The 19,240-nt window shown below is 41.0% G+C and overlaps 3 protein-coding genes and 1 long non-coding RNA gene across 14 annotated transcripts in view; 2 read left to right on the top strand and 2 right to left on the bottom strand.

Annotated features, from left to right (window-relative positions):
- The window catches only part of LOC148396938 (transcription factor SOX-6-like), a 49,884-nt gene extending 36,131 nt beyond the window's left edge, over nucleotides 1-13,753 (bottom strand). For all 3 annotated transcript variants that reach the window (XM_088379310.1, XM_088379309.1, XM_088379311.1), the window contains exons 1-2: nucleotides 13,236-13,753; nucleotides 2,286-2,360 (exon numbers count right to left, since the gene is read on the bottom strand). The gene's annotated coding sequence lies outside the window, so the exon portion shown is untranslated. The remainder of the gene's footprint in view (nucleotides 1-2,285; nucleotides 2,361-13,235) is intronic.
- On the top strand, nucleotides 7,523-9,481 carry LOC148396939 (uncharacterized). The gene is made up of 3 exons (XR_015859081.1): nucleotides 7,523-7,859; nucleotides 7,961-8,016; nucleotides 8,086-9,481. It is a non-coding gene; the product is annotated as an uncharacterized LOC148396939 (long non-coding RNA).
- A 1,357-nt stretch (nucleotides 13,754-15,110) lies between the features above and the next one.
- Nucleotides 15,111-16,998, top strand: c6h11orf58 (chromosome 6 C11orf58 homolog). Its single transcript, XM_088378428.1, has 5 exons — nucleotides 15,111-15,275; nucleotides 15,497-15,580; nucleotides 16,066-16,126; nucleotides 16,382-16,491; nucleotides 16,558-16,998. The coding sequence occupies exons 1-5, from the start codon at nucleotides 15,222-15,224 to the stop codon at nucleotides 16,747-16,749; spliced, it is 501 nt and encodes a 166-aa protein (XP_088234554.1). The 5' UTR covers nucleotides 15,111-15,221; the 3' UTR covers nucleotides 16,750-16,998.
- The window catches only part of LOC148396936 (pleckstrin homology domain-containing family A member 7-like), a 37,199-nt gene continuing 34,815 nt past the window's right edge, over nucleotides 16,857-19,240 (bottom strand). For all 9 annotated transcript variants that reach the window (XM_088378420.1, XM_088378418.1, XM_088378419.1 and 6 more), the window contains 4 exons: nucleotides 17,850-18,002; nucleotides 17,653-17,786; nucleotides 17,361-17,491; nucleotides 16,857-17,101 (listed from right to left, as the gene is read on the bottom strand). In XM_088378420.1, coding sequence (XP_088234546.1) covers nucleotides 17,073-17,101; nucleotides 17,361-17,491; nucleotides 17,653-17,786; nucleotides 17,850-18,002 — 447 coding nt within the window. In that variant the 3' untranslated portion in view covers nucleotides 16,857-17,072. The remainder of the gene's footprint in view (nucleotides 17,102-17,360; nucleotides 17,492-17,652; nucleotides 17,787-17,849; nucleotides 18,003-19,240) is intronic.

The raw sequence follows: 19,240 nt of genomic DNA, 5'->3' as shown, positions 1-19,240 counted from the left end.
ATTTCCAAGTAGGGGATGGAGAGCCGAGTGCGAGTCAAAAGAAATTTGAGCAAAAATCACAAAATTCCAAAGAAATCTTCGACGTTAAAAACAAGGTGACAATGAGGTCAAAATGAAGGTACTCTAATTTTAAGAAGGTAAAAAGTAGCGAAGCCTGTTCACTGTTTAAAGTCATCACAGCTTGTGTTAAAAAAAAAACTCGCCAGTTTTATGGAGGAAACAATCAGCCTGAATATTCCCCACGGGCCTTTTTGAAACGCAAACATTTTGAAGCAACATTAATTGTGTTCAACTCTCACGCCTTCGCTACACATCAGCAAAATGCGGCTCCGGTTTTTCCCACCGCCGAGTAATTCCCTTTCCTCACCGCCGTCCAAATGGGATCAGTTAGCCAACCATCCAAAGTCGAAAGCTGATCTAATGTCCGGCCGCGCCTCAAATGACGCTAAATGATGTTCCGTGCTGCTCATTAGCACAGCTGCTTGCAACCTAATGCGTAGAGCGATGGTTAAGGGAGATCATTATGGCTAGCAAGCCAAACAGGTAGCCTCAGCACGCATATTAGCTAGTTAGCTCGTTAGCTCGGGATGTCCACTTTTCTTTTGATGTGTTTAAAGTCAACATGCAATTGGGGAACATCTGTAACATTTGAAGATCACCTGACAATGGCGCCCCTTAACCTCATAAACATGGCGCTAGCATCCTAAATGTTGTGGCGCACATACATTGTTTGAAACCAAATGTGGACTTCTACAACAAATAATCCTACTAGTTGGGTGAACTATCCAGTTGGTATATCGAGGCAAACCAACAGACTTTTTTTTACACATCAAATTATATTTGCACTGCCTCTTGTTGCTAGGCAGAGTTTGAAGGGGCACTACCGTGGTTGCCCCACTACAGCCCAATTACAAGACATCCACATTTGCCTGGCAACCTGACAACGGATCCCAGGACAGAGAAAATCGTCAGTAAGAGGAACCACGAGAATCCTCGCCGCTGTTACGGCAGAATCAGTGACCTCAGAGATTTCGTTAGGACGCTCCTGTCATCTCGCCGACGACACGTAATTGCATCTACCCGTTGAAAGGACGGCGTAATGCCATTTGGGGCGTCGAAGAAGTTAAAGCGAGCCTGCACGTAAGTGAACACTCCTGCTTGCAAGCTGCAATCAAGACTCGGAACGCCACTTCAAAGACAAGTAGGGCGTCCGGCCGGAGCTTAATTACATATCGTGCTCCAAACGCCAAGGAACAAACATCATCCAGTTACGTCAATCATTATTCAAATGATCCCCGCTTGTTTAACCGCATCCTCGTTATCATTTAAAACACTCCTCCTGTCACATGTGGAGTGGATCAACAGGTCTCGGTTTTAGGATGAACTTAAATGCTGTTATTTTAGGGTAATTTAAAAAAACGAGCATGCAACTGTTGTCGGTTTTTACACATCAAGTGATACATTGTCTTACACGATGAATTTCTTCTCGACTCCAAATTGTATCCCCGATTGAGCCGCTTATGTTTTAAATCAACAATTTTAGTGTGGTGTGACCACATGGTAGCTTGGAATGCTAATTGGCATTTAAGATGATGTCTATACATAACCTAAGACCAAGGAACTCATTTAAGACAGGTGTTAAATTCCACACAAATCCAAAAGAGCAGTGACAAGCTTGGCTCGGGGCTGCTGCTGTTTTGGTTGGCAACTGTACGCTGCTGTTTTGGTTAGCAACAGCACTCAAAAAGTTTTCCTCGAAATCCATTCAGAACCTTAAAACAATTACATTTTGAGTATAAATCAAACTCTTTGAAATCAAAGCCCCCACCCCTCCTTCCTCCCATCAGCCGGATGCAGATTAGCGCCCGAAACCCAACACCGAGCCTCGTCGGCCCGCAATCCAAACGGCCACTCGGTGACCTGCGGCTGACACCGCTCACGGGCCGCCGTGGCCGGTCTTAATAAATATTCTTAAACGGGAGGATTAGCCATATGGCAGGATCACTCTTTTCTCCAACCTCTGCCATCTGCACTTTTCTCGCTGGGCTAACGCCAGCTTGTGTTACCGGCGGACTCCTGATATAATCTTTATTACTAGCGTAGCGGGGGGGGGAGTCCATTAAATAGGTGCACTGTCGAGGTCCCCGTGTTGAGAGCTTGCTGGCACGGTGCCTGCTGGCCCAATTTTCTCCACACGCCCGCAGAGTGAAAGCGGCTATTGAACAGCGCAGCGTTCGGTGCACAGCGCTAAACAAGCGAGTAATCAGAAAAAAAAGGAGACTCACACAACTAAAAGGTTTGAACAACTCCGGCACGCCCTCTTCTCACTTGCGGACGACTTGGAAATTCCTGAACATCACCTGCAAAGACGAGAGAAAATGTTGTTTAGGGGATTGACTTAACTGCAGCTGGGAGAGGCACAAAAGAGGACAAAGAAAGAGATAGTTATAGAGAATTATTTTATATACAGTCTCACAAATTCTGAACAGAGAGTGTACAACGGCTTTGATTCTACAATGTGAGGCTAATTGAGAACAATGAAGAAATAAAAGAGCGATCAGAGCGATATGTGATGATTTATTCATGTCAGCCAAACAATTCGATCGGTCGCTAACAAGTTCTTCTTGTGAACATAGCGAGTCGTTAAATCAAACAAACAAAAAAGATTTATATGCTTGAATAGTTTTTTGTTTTCTTTGTTGGCGGGCTCATCTACACATGTTCGACAATGTCAGAAGAACCGGTTTGGTGTGCTGTGCAATACTTGGCTTCACCTGCGCACACCAAACCTGTGGTGCACCTTACAAGACCTGACCTCTTAAAAAATTTTGGGTGCAATTTTTTTTTAAGAACATAATCAAAAGCATATAAAGACACAACGGATACTATGGATCTCATTTGAAGTCTACACCTAATGACGTAATTGCTGAGAATTCGAGCATGCCATGCGTGATGGCGGCATAGCATGATCAATGTGTCATACGTACATCGTGCGAACTCTCAGCGAACCTGGAGGCGCAAAAACGCTGGCTGAGAAAATAGAAAAAAAAAAGAAAAAAAAAACATTCAGCCTGTCTGAATCTGTCCCGTCAAGTGCACGTCTATTCTTCAGCCAAAAAATACATATTTTACATGACTACCACTGACATAGTTGTGTTTGGCCGGGCTGAATTAATATATAATATAATATAATATATAATTACTGTTAATACGTAGACAAGCAGAGACAAAAATACATTGTAGCTTTCTCTTCTTCCTTCACGACAAAGAGAGTAGACAAATGCTGTCCAGCAGCTGTCAAACAAAACGTGCCCGGCTCACATTTCTTAGGCAGAGCTGGCAAAAATACTCACATGCTGTAAACATTTACCTCTCGCCTAAGTTTTTTTTTTAACGTTACTCAACATTCTAAACGCCATAAGCTGGTGGTTTTCAAGTTGGCAGAAGTCTATTAGTCCCAAAATCATTCTTGTAGCTGACAACAAACAAACAAGCGTCTTAAATATTCTTGGAATGTTCTTCTGCTTGTTTTTTCCCCACTTCAAAAGACACCAAGGTTTTAATTAATCAACATAGTTGACTTCTGTTCTCTCGATTGTTTATTTGTTTTTTTACATTGTGTCGTCAACCACGTAGGTTAGAAAAAGGAACCCACAAACTACAGAGGCCAAGATCAAACTCCTTTTTGCTTCCACCCCAGACAAAAAAAAAAACATAATAAAATATTTAGGAAGATGTTATATAGATAAAATAAAACCGCTACAGTTTTCTCAGTCCTATCAGATGGACATTATTCTGAGGGCGACTAGCCACCGTGACGCAGGCAAACAAATGTTGCCACATGGCAGCTGTCAGCGCCATTTGCGCCGACCAACAATGAGCGCCGTCTATTTCACGCGACAGGAAGCGCACCGGAGCTCTCGCTAATCACACGGCCAATTAAACCACAATGAGCCGCAGTTGACCCATAAACGATGTCTCTCTCCGAGGACCGCTTGTTGTCATTTGCGGTTGATCAAATGTGACGAAAGCGTGAAAATGTGATGGAGTCCCGACGGGCAGTTGAGATAATCGGAAAAATAAAATTAGCTCCGTTTAATTTTTTTTTTCTTACAAGACAAAAAAGTCAAAGAAAATATGAAATGCACCCAGATTGAACTCTTGAGGGTCACCATACATGTGCTCACAATGGTTAGGAGAGTTAAAAAATTCGAAACATCCAAATAGGTGAATCCGTGAGTACGATCTGTGAGTACTTTTTGACCCTTGAATTGCACCGTACTTTGGAGAAAATCCCAAATTAAAACCGTCAAGAACTTTTCTCCGCTCTGCATTCGACGTGAGCGGTTTTACAATTCTCAACAAACGGTACACGTGACAATCCGTGACCGTCTCGGTTCAGTTGCTCGAAGCGATCGAAAGTTTCAGTTCATGTCAACTGATCAAATCAAGAAGCAGCAAGTGAACCGGTAATTATGACAATGACAAACATGTCTTCACTTGCGGGCTGACAATGACGAATGGTGGTTAATTACAGACGAAATGCTTGTCTAATTGTTCACATTGTTGAGAAAGGGCCAATGTCTCGTTCTGGGTTGGGCCTTGAGCACTCAACTCCTTTGTCTGAGGATTAGCGTGGGTAGGTAAGGGTACTCCAGGAATTTTAAATTTTGGTTTTGTAAGGCTAAGTCATTGGCCCGAATTCTTTCAACAGGTTTGGGTTGAAGGGTTTAAGATGGAGTTTAGAGGGTGGGGTTAGGGGTTTAAAGTTAGGGTTAAGTATTCGGTTAAGGGGTCATGGTTGGATTTAGGATTTGGAGTGAGTTTAGGGTTAGGTAGCCTTATGATTGAGGGTTGGGTTAGAGTTCAAGGTTTGGCTTTTGAGATAGGTTAGGGGGTTTACAGTGGAAAGTCTGGAATTTGGGGGTCTGGTTTGGGTAAGGGGTTAAGTTTACGGTCTAGGACTAATCTTCAGGGTTTGGGTGAAGGTGGGATATTTTGGAGGTGTGGGCTTGGTTTAGGTATGGAGTTAAATTCGGGCTTTAAGGAAATCCGCGTAGGGTAGGGTTAGGGGTAAGGTGAGGTTATGGGGTTTAGGGGTAGGGGTTCAGGGTGAGGCTTGAGGGGTCAGGCTTATGCTCAAGGTTAAAGGATTTTAACTGGAAGCTCGGTCAGATAGGGTAGTAGTTAATCTCAAGGTTTGAGTTACCGCAATCTCACTTAAGACAAGTCATCGGGATCTTTGGATGGCAGATGCGTGTCTTTTGTTAAAACACATGTGCACGGGCAAGTTGTTATGAGCACACCTTTGACGACTTGGATCGACAACGAGGATGTTTGCATGAGTGCAAAAGCTTTTGTGTTGTGCGTCTCACAAAAGAGCAAGTGAGGCTTAAGTGACAACACGCATTCTCTCCGCTGAGTCACTCGGCGTGAAATATCGCCAAGACGGCGAGGAGCGGCTCGGGGCCGGGGCAAGCGCCGGCACATACGTCCGCACCTAAGTAGCCCCGAGGAGATTACATTATGGGCGCACGCCATTGTCCCGCGTCTCCCAGACAAAGCTGTGCAAACGCCGCGCCTTGCCGGGACTGTAAAAACAAGAGGTGAATGTCAAAAGCATCTCTTTTGTCCCAACGCCGAGGTATGCACAAACACACTCGCTTGGCGTGACTGAGAAGAAAGGAGGGCCTTGTGAAGAAGGGAAGGAGTTGGGAAAAGAAAAGAAAAAAAATGTCTTTACGTGAAAAGAGCGTGAGAAGACCTCCGCGGACCCCCCCCCCCGGCAAGAAAAGACACCATTCAGACAAAACATGCGCTCATTTGATGACCCGTGACCGCAAAGGACAAGAGACGCAAATTGTGACGTTTTTTTTAAATTAATCTGGTTGGAATCGAGATAAAAGTTCTGATTCTACTTTTGATCTAAGGAAGTAGCCGGCTGGTTAATAAAAAATTGGCATTGTATTTCCCTCCCCCCCCCCCCCATTTGAGGCACAACTAAACTGCCCCCCCCCCACACCTGAATGTAGATGGTAGCATCCCAAGAACCAGGAAGTAGGTCGCAAAATGGAAGCAAAACAAACAAAAATAAGGAACAACTTATTTTAACACTCGCAATTGAGAGTGATAACCCCCACTTCTGAACACGTATGGTAGAGTCCGTGCCGTCTCCTCGCATGAAGCCCTTCTCCGCAAACCAGGAAGTAGTCTGAAGAAACACAAAAATGATCCACAACTCCTAAACATTTAATGCAAATGTCAATCACGTGTCATCACCAATCAGGAAGTAGCCTCCTCGGAAAAACAAGAGAACAAAACAAGACGAATGTTTTCACTTTTCTACTTTCCTACCCACCCTTGCCTCAGGTTCCAAAATGGTACACTCCTTTCACTTATTGAAATCCTTTGTGAACATGCCAACTTGTAACCAGCAAAAGAAGAAAACAAACAATCATGACAATAGCTTATACTTCTTTCGGACTTTATTTCCTCTTTTCTCCATTTGGGTCATAATGGGAGCTCCCCAACTCCCAAACATTATAAATACCCATCAACTGATGTTATTGTCTGTATGCTATTCATTTAGTTTTTTTTGCTCATGGTGAATTATTTTTTTAGCACCAGGCTAATCAGGTTCACTACTTCCTCGTTTTCGTCAGGGCGCATGCCGCTGATTGCAGAAATGACTCGAACAAAATACAACACAAGCCAGTCATTCATCATGGAAGTCAGCCGCCGCCGCCACTTGTTGAAAATGAGGATCAGATGTGTGAAGGAGCGCCAGGGGAGCAGCGTCCCGGGCTGGAGTCAACCTTGTCACGACCCGAACAAGGCTTTAACTGTCACGGGCAATTAATATGAATGGGGGTATGGGGGTATGTGACGCCCCCCCCTCCCCTCCCGTCTCTAATTTATAAGGCCGGTGCAGGGCTGTAATTAATTGCCGCATGCATAAATGTAAATGCTGGGAGCAATTGGCGAGAGAGGCCGAGTGATTTAGACGACAGTGCGCAAATCTGCAGCGCCATAAAACAGCATCCCAGCTCATTGTATAAGTGAAGGGAGTGTTGAATAAAACCGTCCGCGTTTCCATATGTGTACAATTCACAGCGGGGAGATCTTATGGGCGACATCTTATCTCAACTTTTTAACTTAAAAAAAAAAAAAACATTTATTAAATAAATAAATACATAAAAAAAAAAAATGGGGTAGTCAATGGCTAATTATAACGCGAAGTGGATACAAAAAAAAAATTTTTGGTGGGGGCGGCTATCTAATTAAATGATTACCGAGTTGTGTCTCTGTGGAAAGTGTGCACAATTTTGCAGAAAGTCGCCATTTTCATCCTTTTAAAACGGGTCATCTGTGTCATGTAGACCAGGCCCCAAGACTCCTTGTAACCAACTTAAGCCTGCCGGAGTGTGAGGAAAAACACACACACGCGCGAACACACGAGCCACAATAGAGTCTTTATGACATAAGCTCCTTTCGACTACAAATGGGATTTTTCCTATAGGCGGCCTCCAGCAATAACAAGTGACATCACAGGCACAGAGACGTATGTTTCCCATATTAAAGCGGCTGCTGCTGCCGGAGAGTGACACTAAAGTGTTGCTGAGTTAGCGTTCCTTGTATTTATTTATTTATCATCCCTCGTGCACATTAAACGCATCATTTGCGCCCGAGTGTCAGCAGGCCAACGTCGCGGCCGCCGTCGTCGTCTTCTTGGCTCGGACTGCGTGGTGGAAACCCGAAGCGGGAGCGTAGTCAGCAAGAGTTTGAGTTAGTTTATTTTTTTTTACCTCTTATCAGTGTTGTGAAGTAACTGAGTATACAAACTTTGTTACTGTACTTAAGTAAGTTTAAAATCCTTTTTACTTGTGTGCTTTTAAGTACTTCAGGGGTTGATATATTTTTATATTTGATCAGATTGAATTTTTTTTACTTTGCATGACAGCAAGCCAATGCCACCGTGGTTTCTCCTCGGCTCGAGTTGCATGGCGGAAACCCGAGGTGGGGGCGCAGTCAGCAACAATATGGCAGCATAGCGCGTAGCTTGTGCTAATCCAGCACTATGTCCAGGGCACATTACACGCATGTCGGCCTCAGCATCGTTTACCGATACGACTCGCCGCCAAATGTGGCACACCGGGAGGAACTTCTGGAGCTGTCCGTCAAATAAGCTATTTTGGGACCATTGCAGAGACAGTGCTCGACAAAAAAGTGTCATATTGTGCTTTAATATGGACACTTTCCATTTTAGTGAGAGGTCTACTTTATTATTACATAGCATTTGATGACCAGTATTTTTTTTCTTCATTTCACATATATGTTGTTTAAATATATTTCAGCTTTTCATTTCTCAGAGAAATTAGCTTGCACACCATTTCAATTTCTATAATGAGAATTTACGATGGCTACCCTGAAAGATATTACACGTATTTATTTACATTATTTCCTAAGGGGGAATAAAATAGCATTGAAAGCTGTTAGTAATATTTTGGCCGGTGCATCACTATCTGGATGTGAGCGACAGCAGACTATATAAATACATTTTGTGGTCCAAAGTGGTTTTTATCGCCGGCGTGGTACTGATTAGTCAGAGTGAGTGGAGTGTGCCAGCAACAATGAGGCACCGTGACGACGGCGCCACCAATATTTCATCTTTATTTTTTTGACGCTCCTAATAGAAACCTGCTGCACCACAATGGTCTCTCCAGTCTGAGTCAACAATGCGAGACACAATTACACATCACTTTCAGTCTAACATTAACACTCTTTTTTTTATTTATTTGTTTTAAGCCACAGGGCGTGTTGCAGGGGCGGGGTTGATGAAAAGAAGTCTTAAAAGTGTTTTTGTTTGATTAAAGCTTATACAATAACCATGCTAATATGCTAACATGTAGCAACACAGCAGAGTAGAGATTGATAGAATAGATACAATTATAACATGCTAACACTTGGTAAGCTAACACAGCAGGATAGTAAACTGAGTAGCAAAAGAGTATGTCGCTATAAATGTACATCTGCCACTAAGTCATCTTCACACGAATACTTGAACCCCACATCAATCATCTGCTAACTCTCTTTGGCTTTTGACCATTATTTCATAAGGCCCTTTGCTTTCTAGAACTATTTCAGTTCATTAATTCAACAGATATAATGTTTGTTTATGTGTTTAGCAAGCATTACCGGAAGATATATTTTATCCTTGTATAGTATTTCCAGTAAGAATGAGAACAATGCTAAACATCTGAATGCTAACATATAGCGAAATATCAACATGACTAGAAGAAGCGGTATGACATTGAGAAATATTCTAAATATTTTTGTATATTATTTCCATTACAAATGTATACAATGAAACATGTATTTACTACAATCCAAAGTTTAATCATTTTAGTGTATTTGTCTAATTTAACCGTTACAGCAGAGATTTGTCATTTGAAAAAAATTCACTTGGGGAGGGATACGTTTTTTTAAACATTAGATAAATAATTGATATTAAAGGTTACTATTGATATTAAAGATACAGACGAACAAATGTAAACTAAAGTAAATCCTGGGAAGAATTTATGCTAACAGTGTACTAAACTTTAGCAAGTTGGATTGAAAAAATGCCAAGTTTGGGGTCTTGTGCGCATGTGTGTTTCATCTTCATTGAACAGGGCCTCAGGCGTCTTTCTTTATTCTTTGTGTTTGCAACGCTGCAATTTGGGTGTGCCCGAGATAAATATATACTGTATAGGCCTACTAATGTGCACTTACAGTAGGCTTGGAACACTTGCGAGTAAATGTAAAATTTGCGTTTAGGCAACATATGTAGCCTACTCGTCCATGGCAAATCATTAGGAAAGGAAAGGTTTCAATACAGACACATTACATGGCTTGTTAGCATGTTAGCATTTCATTAAGAAATAGTACCCAACAATAAATGTAAAATTATTATTAAGCTTATTTGGATGACGCAGATGCAGTTCAATAAATCAATGTGGAACTCGGTTTGGTATAAGCTTTATAAGCTATATTAAGCTAGCGAGCTTTTGAGTTTGTGGTCTAGCTAGCAAACGGCCTTGTATGTGGACCGTCTTTAATAAAGGCGTTTAGTTCTGTACTTATATAGTGGTGGCGGTTCTGACTAATGCCAAAAAGCTTAAGTGCGTAATTGTGGTTAGGTTTCGCCACACTTAAGAAATGCATACCACTGAAACGAAAAAGACTTAAAATTATAGCTCGACAATTGTTGAAACAATTGCACATATTATGAACGCTGATGTTCAAACATGTTTTGTTTTGAGAAGCAAATCACTGAAATCAAATTTCAGTCGCCTTCGATTATGCTGGATTTAACTTCTTTTCACACTTGTATGATATTAGCAAAAGTATCAGAGGATGTGTTACAGGAGTATTATTGTGCTTCCTCAGTCGCATATCTTGTTATTTTTAATTGAGGTGTCAATAATTTTCCCTGCTTTTTTGTCAGAAACTGTTGCTTTTGGTGAACCCACCCCATGTCCAACTGCTGATGACTAAAGAACGGAAAAAAAAAAGTCTACCCTGACAATATGAGCAGCATTGAAAATGGCTGTCCACTACATTAGAATATCCAAATATTAGGAACAGCCATTTGACACACGACTTCCAAACGCTCTTCGAACGATTCGCAGCGAACGCGGAACTTTTTTTTCTTTCAACCGGGATATCTCTTGCGCTCGACTGATTGTGAGGAAGAGGAGGAAGAAGAGGAGGGGTCTTTGCAGAACAGCTATGCAGGCCGGGGGACAATGTGCTGAATTGACAGCCTATATATAAGTCTGCCATTTGGACGCACTAATGCCACTTTACCTTATGAGGGAACGTTGGGCGGCAGCACCTGCTGCGCACAGAATGCCATAGGAGATCAACTTCTGACCCCCGGCATATAAGACCCCCACTCAGATTGTTTTACACACAGGACAGAAAATACGGTGTGTGCTATATTAAATTGTCTCCGGCAAACAATCCCCCCCCCGCAAAGGAATTATTCTTTCAGGCGTCAAATCACTTTTTGTGTGTCATTTGTGCATGCAGAAAGCAAACACGCCGGAGCGTTATCTATGAGGTGTAGCGAGGGGACCACCCCGAGGAGACCGCTATCAGCCGCCTGCAGGACAACCCCCCCCCCTCGCCCCCCTTTTCGAGCCAGCGTGTCCTCCTGTACCCTCTGCCAGCCACTTGCTGACTTCACAATATCAACGCATGACGATCAGGCCTTATTGTCTTCTCCTCATGCTTCTACTCCATGTTGTGATGCTCTATTTTTACACATGACTCATGTCTTCGGACCCCCCATCCCAAAAGAGGCGGAAAGTTAATAGGATAGGACCACCACCCACTTTATCCCCCCCCCCCCTCCCCCAAAGTGGGGTCAGCTTGTCATGTTACTTCAACACATATTAGCAATAAATAACAAATTCACATAGATAATATAACGTATGTGCGTCGAAGATGTACAACATGTCATTAAAGGTCTGGCACGAGTCCAACGAGTACATTTTGTACAGAGCAGACGGTACGGAAATAAATTGTACCCAATTTACAGATTCAACATACACTTTGAATGTCTCACCTTGATTTATAGTTACCATATTTGCAATGTTTTTTCAATTCAAAAGGATTAAGGAGGCTACTTGTGGCTATTATTCACATTTTGGACATCGACGTCAACATTTTCATTCAATCCATTAAAGGGCAAGTGCTAAAATATTGATGTCCTACTGGCGGTCTTTATTTACATTTTTACGTGAAATGTAACGTTTTTGCAGAATGAATGAATCTGCTCGCGGTCATATATAATATTTGGATGTCAAATTGAACATTTTTGCAGTATTGGTGGTCTACTGGTGGTCACCGTGAACAGTTTTACTTCAAATTTGACATTTTTTTTATAAGACTGATGAGTCTTTTGTGGTCATTATGAACATTTTAATGTCTGCAGTATTAGCGGGTCTACTTGTGGTTTTTATAAACATTTTTACTTAAATGGATCATTTTTACTGAGGCTCAGTAACATTTTCCATTTCCGCATTTTTGCAGCATTATAAGTCTGCTGAAGTCAACATTTTGACTCCACTGAGTCGTTAGTAACAATGCCACGTTAAATTACATTTGTTAATTGATATTTTTGCAGCATTAACGAGCCCACTTATGTTCATTGTTTTTTCTTAAATCAACCAGTGGTCTTTTTAATGTTGAATGAAATGCAACATTTTTGGTGTCAAAAATAAACATTTGTGCAATTGAATTTGCTTGTAGTCTTGACTCACTTTTTTTTTTTTACAGAATAAATGAGTCGACTTGTAGTTATTACAAACATTCGGACTTGAAGTTCAATATTCCTGACACATAGATGAGTCAAGATGGCACCCCGGGGGTTCTTCTAAACATTAATGCACTTCATTCAAAATTATTTTGAGATAATTACGACATTTTGCCAATGTTTTAGTAAAAGATGTTTATATTAAGATCATTTTAGAATATTCAAATTGTTGCTGCATAGTGACATATTGCTTTCATCTGAAATTATGCAACTCACCAAATAGTCTCCTGCAGGGTTTTTATGTCGATAGTGAGAGTTGTTATTCCTAAACATTTTTTTCCTGTAAAAAGTCACTTTTTAAAATCAGCATTAGTCGTCTGTAGTGACACACTGGCTGTCATGATTCATATTTGAACTTATCTTACTGGAATAATCGGAAATGTGACAAATTTCATTATTCATTTTTTGTTTTGATGGCAAAAACTTTTTTTTCTGGAAAATAATGGATTTCACAACACTATCTGAACGTAACACATTTTTTTAATGCAATATTAGTGATTCTATGGGACATAACTTTCCACAATTTGCAACACCAGATAGCATGTGCCTACATCAAACAGTTATTTGTAAAATGCAAAATTATCATTTTTCTCATGAAAATGTAAGACACTAACTAAGTCGCACTGGTGGCTATTAAAAAATATTTTTACTTTGTCTAAAACTTGTTGCAGTATTAGTAGATTTAGATTGATTGTGCAAACTTTAGTGCATTTTATGCGTTGCTGCTTTATGATTATCATAAAAAAAATGTCGCTTATCATATTCATTTGACGTCATCAGCATGGTGTGAACTGAGTCGTTCTTGTTGAAATAAATAACAAAGCATGATTAGGGCGACTTTTTGTCCAACTTTCCACAAGTAAACGTTTCTTACCTGCACGCTTTTGCGATGAGACTCTTGATGCCGCAACTTTGACTCACAAGAAGCCGAAGACGTCCAATCCCGCGCGTAAAGTCACCATTGCGCACTTGGGATGCGTTGGATGGGTGGATGGGTGGGGGGGGCGGAGTGGTGGGCGAACAAGTCCTCACACACCCGGAGAGAGCGTGAGAGTGTGTGTAGGGGGGGGAAGTAGGGGAAAGTGGGAAGTTGGGTCCCGGTCCCGTAGTGCAGTTCTTGTTGTTTTGGGGCGGGGAAAAAAAAAAAGAAAAAGTTAGTCCTTCCTTCCCCGTCCGGCGCGATGTGGACGTGAAGTGAGAGTGTGTGTGACCCAGTGACTGATAGAGAGACACGGAGCGGAGAGTTAACCCCTCCTCTCTCTCACTCCCTCTCTCGCTCTCCCTTTCTACTTCTCTCTCTCTCCCTCTCTCTCTCATGCTCTCCTTGGGGGGCCCGTTCAAGAACTTTGGGAATAAAAAGTTATCGTTCTTCCACCGCTGCTCTTGCATTTAAGTCCTAAAATAAATAAAAGAAAACAAAGTAAATAACATTATGATCTCACTGGTAGTTAAGTCATTAAATACCTGTACTGGCAAGTCAGGAGCAAAAAAAGAAAAAAAGTTAAATGTTGAATGGTGTTGTAGAGTCATGTTTTGGATTTACGGGAAAGTAAAATGGCAAAAACGTTTCACGTGATCAGTTTTATATTCATAGTGGATAGTTTTGTACAGATTTGAATAATATGGCAAAAAATCTTGGATTTTATTGAAAATATGTTGCAGAAAGTGTTTCTACTTTGTCCCTCAGTCTGCAAAACTATTTTCAAGAAATATGACTGGGCAAAGTTATGATGCAAACATTTTACACTTGCAGAAAAATAATGAAGGCTAATTGACGTGACGTGAAGTCAATGACAATGAAGTAAAATTAAATATCATGGCTTATATTAAGTCTATTACCACACCATATTCTAAGTATTTTAACATGACAAAAATAATTGGTAAATGCTTCTTTTATCGAGATCTTAGTGTTATTATTTATCAAAGATGATTTGAGAATTGTACAATCGTTAAAATAATACTTAATGGCATTGCAAAAGTTTTTATTTTACACTTTAATCACATTGTACCTAACTTCAGTAGAACCCAATCAATGAAGACAAACATAATCATAAGAAAAATGACCAAAAATACAAACTAATGTCTACCTAATACTACACATATGTCAAACCTGAATATAATCACCATCCGTTAAAAATACGGACAAAATTTAATTTCAGTTTTGTGCGTCTCTTTTACGTTAATACACTTATTCTAGCGACATCTATTGGTAGGTCTTATGCATGACAACCAGTATGTGCTGTAACTACCAGCTAAGGAAAATATGAAATCATTTGGGAGTGTATAGCAATAATAATAATAATAATAATTAATAATAATAATAATAATAATAATAATAATAATAATAATGCAGTGTAAAAAGATTCAACTTATATTATATTATACTTATATTTGTTTTCCAGCACGACATAAAATAGTCACGTGAAACGCTTTGATTGACTTTTTAGTTAAAAAAACTAAGGGTGCAAAATGTTGATGTTTATGATAGAATAGGCAGTTTTTGCTGAAGATTGATTTGAACATTATTTAGTTATTTGAGCTGACAAAATTGTTGCAACATAAATTTTTAAGCCTTCGCTGAAAGTTAGGATTTCTGCATACGGTGACAGACTGTCATTAAAAACAATATTTTTTTCGGGATTAGTTTTACATACTGTACCAAGAGCGAAATAAATCAAGTTGTATTCCCACAATTCCACCGCAGAAGGCAGCAGAGGGCCAGTGTTGCATTGCTACTCTGCAATCCTTGAAAACGAAGAAGACTGAATCGGAAGTGACGACACAACGTCCAGTTATAAACACTTCTGCATGCCACGATTGTTTTGTTATTTATGGTGTTTCTACCCAACTAACAAAAACTATGAGTTCTCCGTGTGAGAAACACGGCACTAAACGACCAGCGTCTTCGAGTGAAGTGAGTCAATTGATCGAAATTATGTGTTAGTCGGCATAAAAAGCCGCGGGATGTACGAGTAGAGGGTTAGCTTCTCGTTAGCATGTCGGCTAATGTCCAAAAGTTCACTCTGCTACCTGAACGCAGCTGTCTTGTAAACCATCTTTAAAACAGTAGTAAAATGAGAGTTTTGCGCACAATTAACATTCGATAGTTGATGTATATTGTGTTTGCTCGTGTAGGAGGAGTCGACCCAGTGGGCCTCGGCTGACCTGGGAAGCGACGAAAGGAAGCAGAAGTTTCTCCGGCTGATGGGAGCCTCCAAGGTGGTCCCCCTTAAAACTGACATGTTTCGTATGTCCTCACACTAATTCGAAAATGGTTCCGGGTAAAGTTGAGGGGGAGCTATTTGTTGAACACACCCTTGTGACAAAACAAAATTTCGCCAATGTTAAACGTTTCAATGAAATTAGCATTTCAATTACTTTCCCGAAAAATGTCTGTCCTTATTTGTTTAAATGATCACCTATTAGTTTGGTACGACCCACGTTTAAGTGCATTGAGGCACTTCCTCTAACATATGTATTGCTTTTACTCCATGTTGCAGAATTTATTAGCAATTAAACCTCTTTAAATTTTCTCGGTTTGTGGCAAGGTTTACTTACGATTCTGTATTTCCCAAATCCACCATATATACATTTTTCCAAATGTGTCTATCATTTAAGACTGATCTTTTTTTTCCGAAGCGATCCTGTCATTAATGTGAATTCCAAGTGACGTTTCCAATCATGGCTTTTTTTTTTTTTTATAGAAAGAACGCACTGGACGTCTTGTCATTGGCGACCACAAGTCGACGTCACACATCCGCAGTGGTAAGAATAAACTAACTACAATTGTAATCGTTAAAACTTTCAGAAACAATTGTTTTTTAATCTGATATTTTATCGCAATAATAATGATTACAGATTAAATATTGTAGTTATGTATCTTGTTATATGTGAATAGCAAAAAAAATTATTCTTTTTCTTTAGGCACAATTAACATGTCTTTTTTTCCCCGCCCGCCCGCTGCGCCACTCTCTCCGTGAAGCGTACGCGGGCGTGCCGTGACTACTGTGTACTCCACAGGAACGGAGGACGAGCAAATTAGCGAGCGCCTTGAGCTGCAGTACCAGCGCGGCATGGACGAGAAGTTGTCGGGGCGCAACCGGCGACACTGCGGACTCGGCTTCAGCGAGGTGAGCGGAACGCGCCGTCTCACAACCGGAGGTGAATTTGAAGTGGCAATTTTTGTTACCCCCCAGTCTGAGCCGAGTGAGGTCCCGCCTGCGTCGGAGACACCCACTACCGAGTCCAAAGACCTTGAGGACAAAGTTTACGACACAAACAAGACGGAGAGCGCAGCAGAAAAGGACACAAGCATCCCAGAAAAAAGCAGGACGGAAGTGAGCGAACGGAAAAGTGCTTACGAAATGTCTTTTGTCAAGTCGTCGTAGGAGATATTAAAGAATTATTTTTTTCATTTTTTTGCACTGTGCGTAATTGTGTTGTTGCATGTCCCAAAATCACTTGTTTACTTTAAAAAGAGACAACAGACACAAGCTCCTCTTATTTGTTCATTTAGTTTGTAAAGTGAACGATTAGTCGTCCTTGTTAGTAGCAAATACATACATTGTGTGACCACTAGATGACGCTACAAACTGGTCAAACTATTTCTTAAAAATAAAACCGTGTTGTAAAATGTTTGTGTTGCGTTTTTAATTTAAAAGGTCTCCCTGTGGTCCTACATTGGGTCTCCTTTTGAGGGCAGTGGAGGTTGTCAGTTGCTAGCAGAAGCAGCAGCTTTGGCTAAGGGGACAAAAAAAAAAAAATTGTCACTTATAGAATATATTGACAGATAAAGTCAGAATTCAAGAGTTTTACTTTAAGTTTGAAGCTGACAAATATAACTGTTGGATATGTTAATGATCTTGAATGTGTTTTTTTCTTTATAATGTATCAACAAATGTTCTTGTCAAAACTTAACCACAACGCTAGAGGGAGCCCTTGAGTCAGGCATCACTGTTTATCAGACGTGAAATAAATGCAAGATTAGTAAATTCCAAACCTGCCACTAGTTTGCTCTTCCTGGACGCCTGTGAAGCGAGTGCCTGCGATGCCTTCATTATCTTCTCCTGCTCTTGAAGAACCAAGTCCAGTTCACTCAGGTCCAATGATGCTGACTGCAAATTCTGAACGCTGGGGTCACAAATGTTTCTTAGAGTCAGACAACCTGGTGACCCATCCCAAACAAGATGGTGCTTGTCATTTTGTAAATTAATCTTAATCCCATGGATTGATATGGCTATATTGTACTGAATTGATTCGACGTGTTCCTAATCAAGCGTCCGTTTGCTTACTTGGACTTTGTGAGGATCTTCCTGATACGTTCCGTACGAAGGCTTCGCTCTTCCTCCTCCTCCGGACTCAGCGGTTCCTCTGGATCCGACTCCACATAACGCTCTGGGATGGACACCTTCTTTGGCTTGGACAGCTGCAAGACACAAGATGGTCATCATCACCATCGTCATGGACATCATCATCGAGCAGGTCCCACCTCTCTGCTGATGTCGAGGTCGTAGTCCAGAGGCTCCACGTCCTCTTCTCTCACCAGCCTGGCCTTGGCCGTCAGCCATTCACCTCCTCCTTCCTTGTGACCTTCATCGCTTTGGCCTTCTGCCCCGGGACGTTCCTCCCGACAATCGAACTCCTGAGGGAGGCAACCAAGCGGTGAAAACGTGATAATTCTACGCAGCCACAAATCAGATCTGCGGATTAATAGAACGTCCATCCGGGTAGATTTTAGTCTCATTAGGCAGGCACAAGATTAAAATCTTCTATTACATCCAGTGTGTGTGTAGTGTGTGTAGTACTTGTGTGAGTAATCATCCAAAGCCATGCAATGCGTCCTCCGGGTGCAGCCGGCAGCAGCTGGCCACTTCCGTGCTTGCGTTCGGGGAAGAAGAAGTGACAAAAGGAGAGAAAGAAAAAGCATGCAGACCCGATGCGGGCCATAGACGAAGAAAACGGCGGGCCTGGGAAGCAAACACTCTTTATTGTGGAGTGCAAATGTCTACAAGAGTTGCTTCTTGGTGGCATACAGTTAGGCATCTACTTGACCTAAACGCCACCCCCCCATCCCCAGTTAAAAAAAATAAAAAGCATGTCAGGGATTTATTAACTTTTAAATCTTTTTAAATCATGTTCGAAATCAATATTCATTCATTCATAACATTTAAAACAACTTGTTCCTTGTGTTGTCTATTCATTATGACTTCTGATATTTTATCTTCAGTGATGTAATTTTTATAATTTCTTTTTTTTTATATATATATATATAAAGGCAGCCTCTCAACATGGATGCTAAAGTAGCGAGTTTAACACAATTGAAGACGGGGGTGGCGTTTTTGGCCTGTGTTGACATCTCATGTACTTTTTTTTAAACACACAAAAATGCTATAATTTCCGTTCATCCCAGCGGGATAGAGTTAGCTGCGTCGTCTTGAGTCCGTTTCACCTTGTTTCCGTTTTTGGTTCCCATCAGTCATTTGCTCCCTTGTTAAAACTATTCTTATATACAATATATATCGTTTGTATTATTGCATTTCTTCAATCACGACTATTTCAGCATAGCTTCAAACCAGCTTGGCTGGTAAACAACAGAAGACCGCGAGCTCAGTTAAATCCTTTAAAAAAAAAAGAAATGGCATTAAAGTACCGGTACGTTCGTGGAATAAATAAGATAAATAAAATGTAAGGTTCGACGTCCTGGAAGGTGATCAAATATTGATCACTTTGTTGTGATTGTAATGAACTTAATGGACGAAAAGTGCAATTTTTAAGCATGATGTCATCGTTAGCGTAATTAGCATCACTCAGTAAAAATAAAAATTTGCTCAACAGAAGTGCCGTATTATCGAAAACCTATGCGGTTTTCAAAGATCAAAC

Source organism: Syngnathus floridae, chromosome 6 (assembly GCF_059516105.1).
Source record: "Syngnathus floridae isolate MCC-2025c chromosome 6, RoL_Sflo_1.0, whole genome shotgun sequence".
Taxonomy (NCBI): Eukaryota; Metazoa; Chordata; class Actinopteri; order Syngnathiformes; family Syngnathidae; genus Syngnathus; species Syngnathus floridae.
This window is presented reverse-complemented; position numbering and strand designations above follow the sequence as displayed.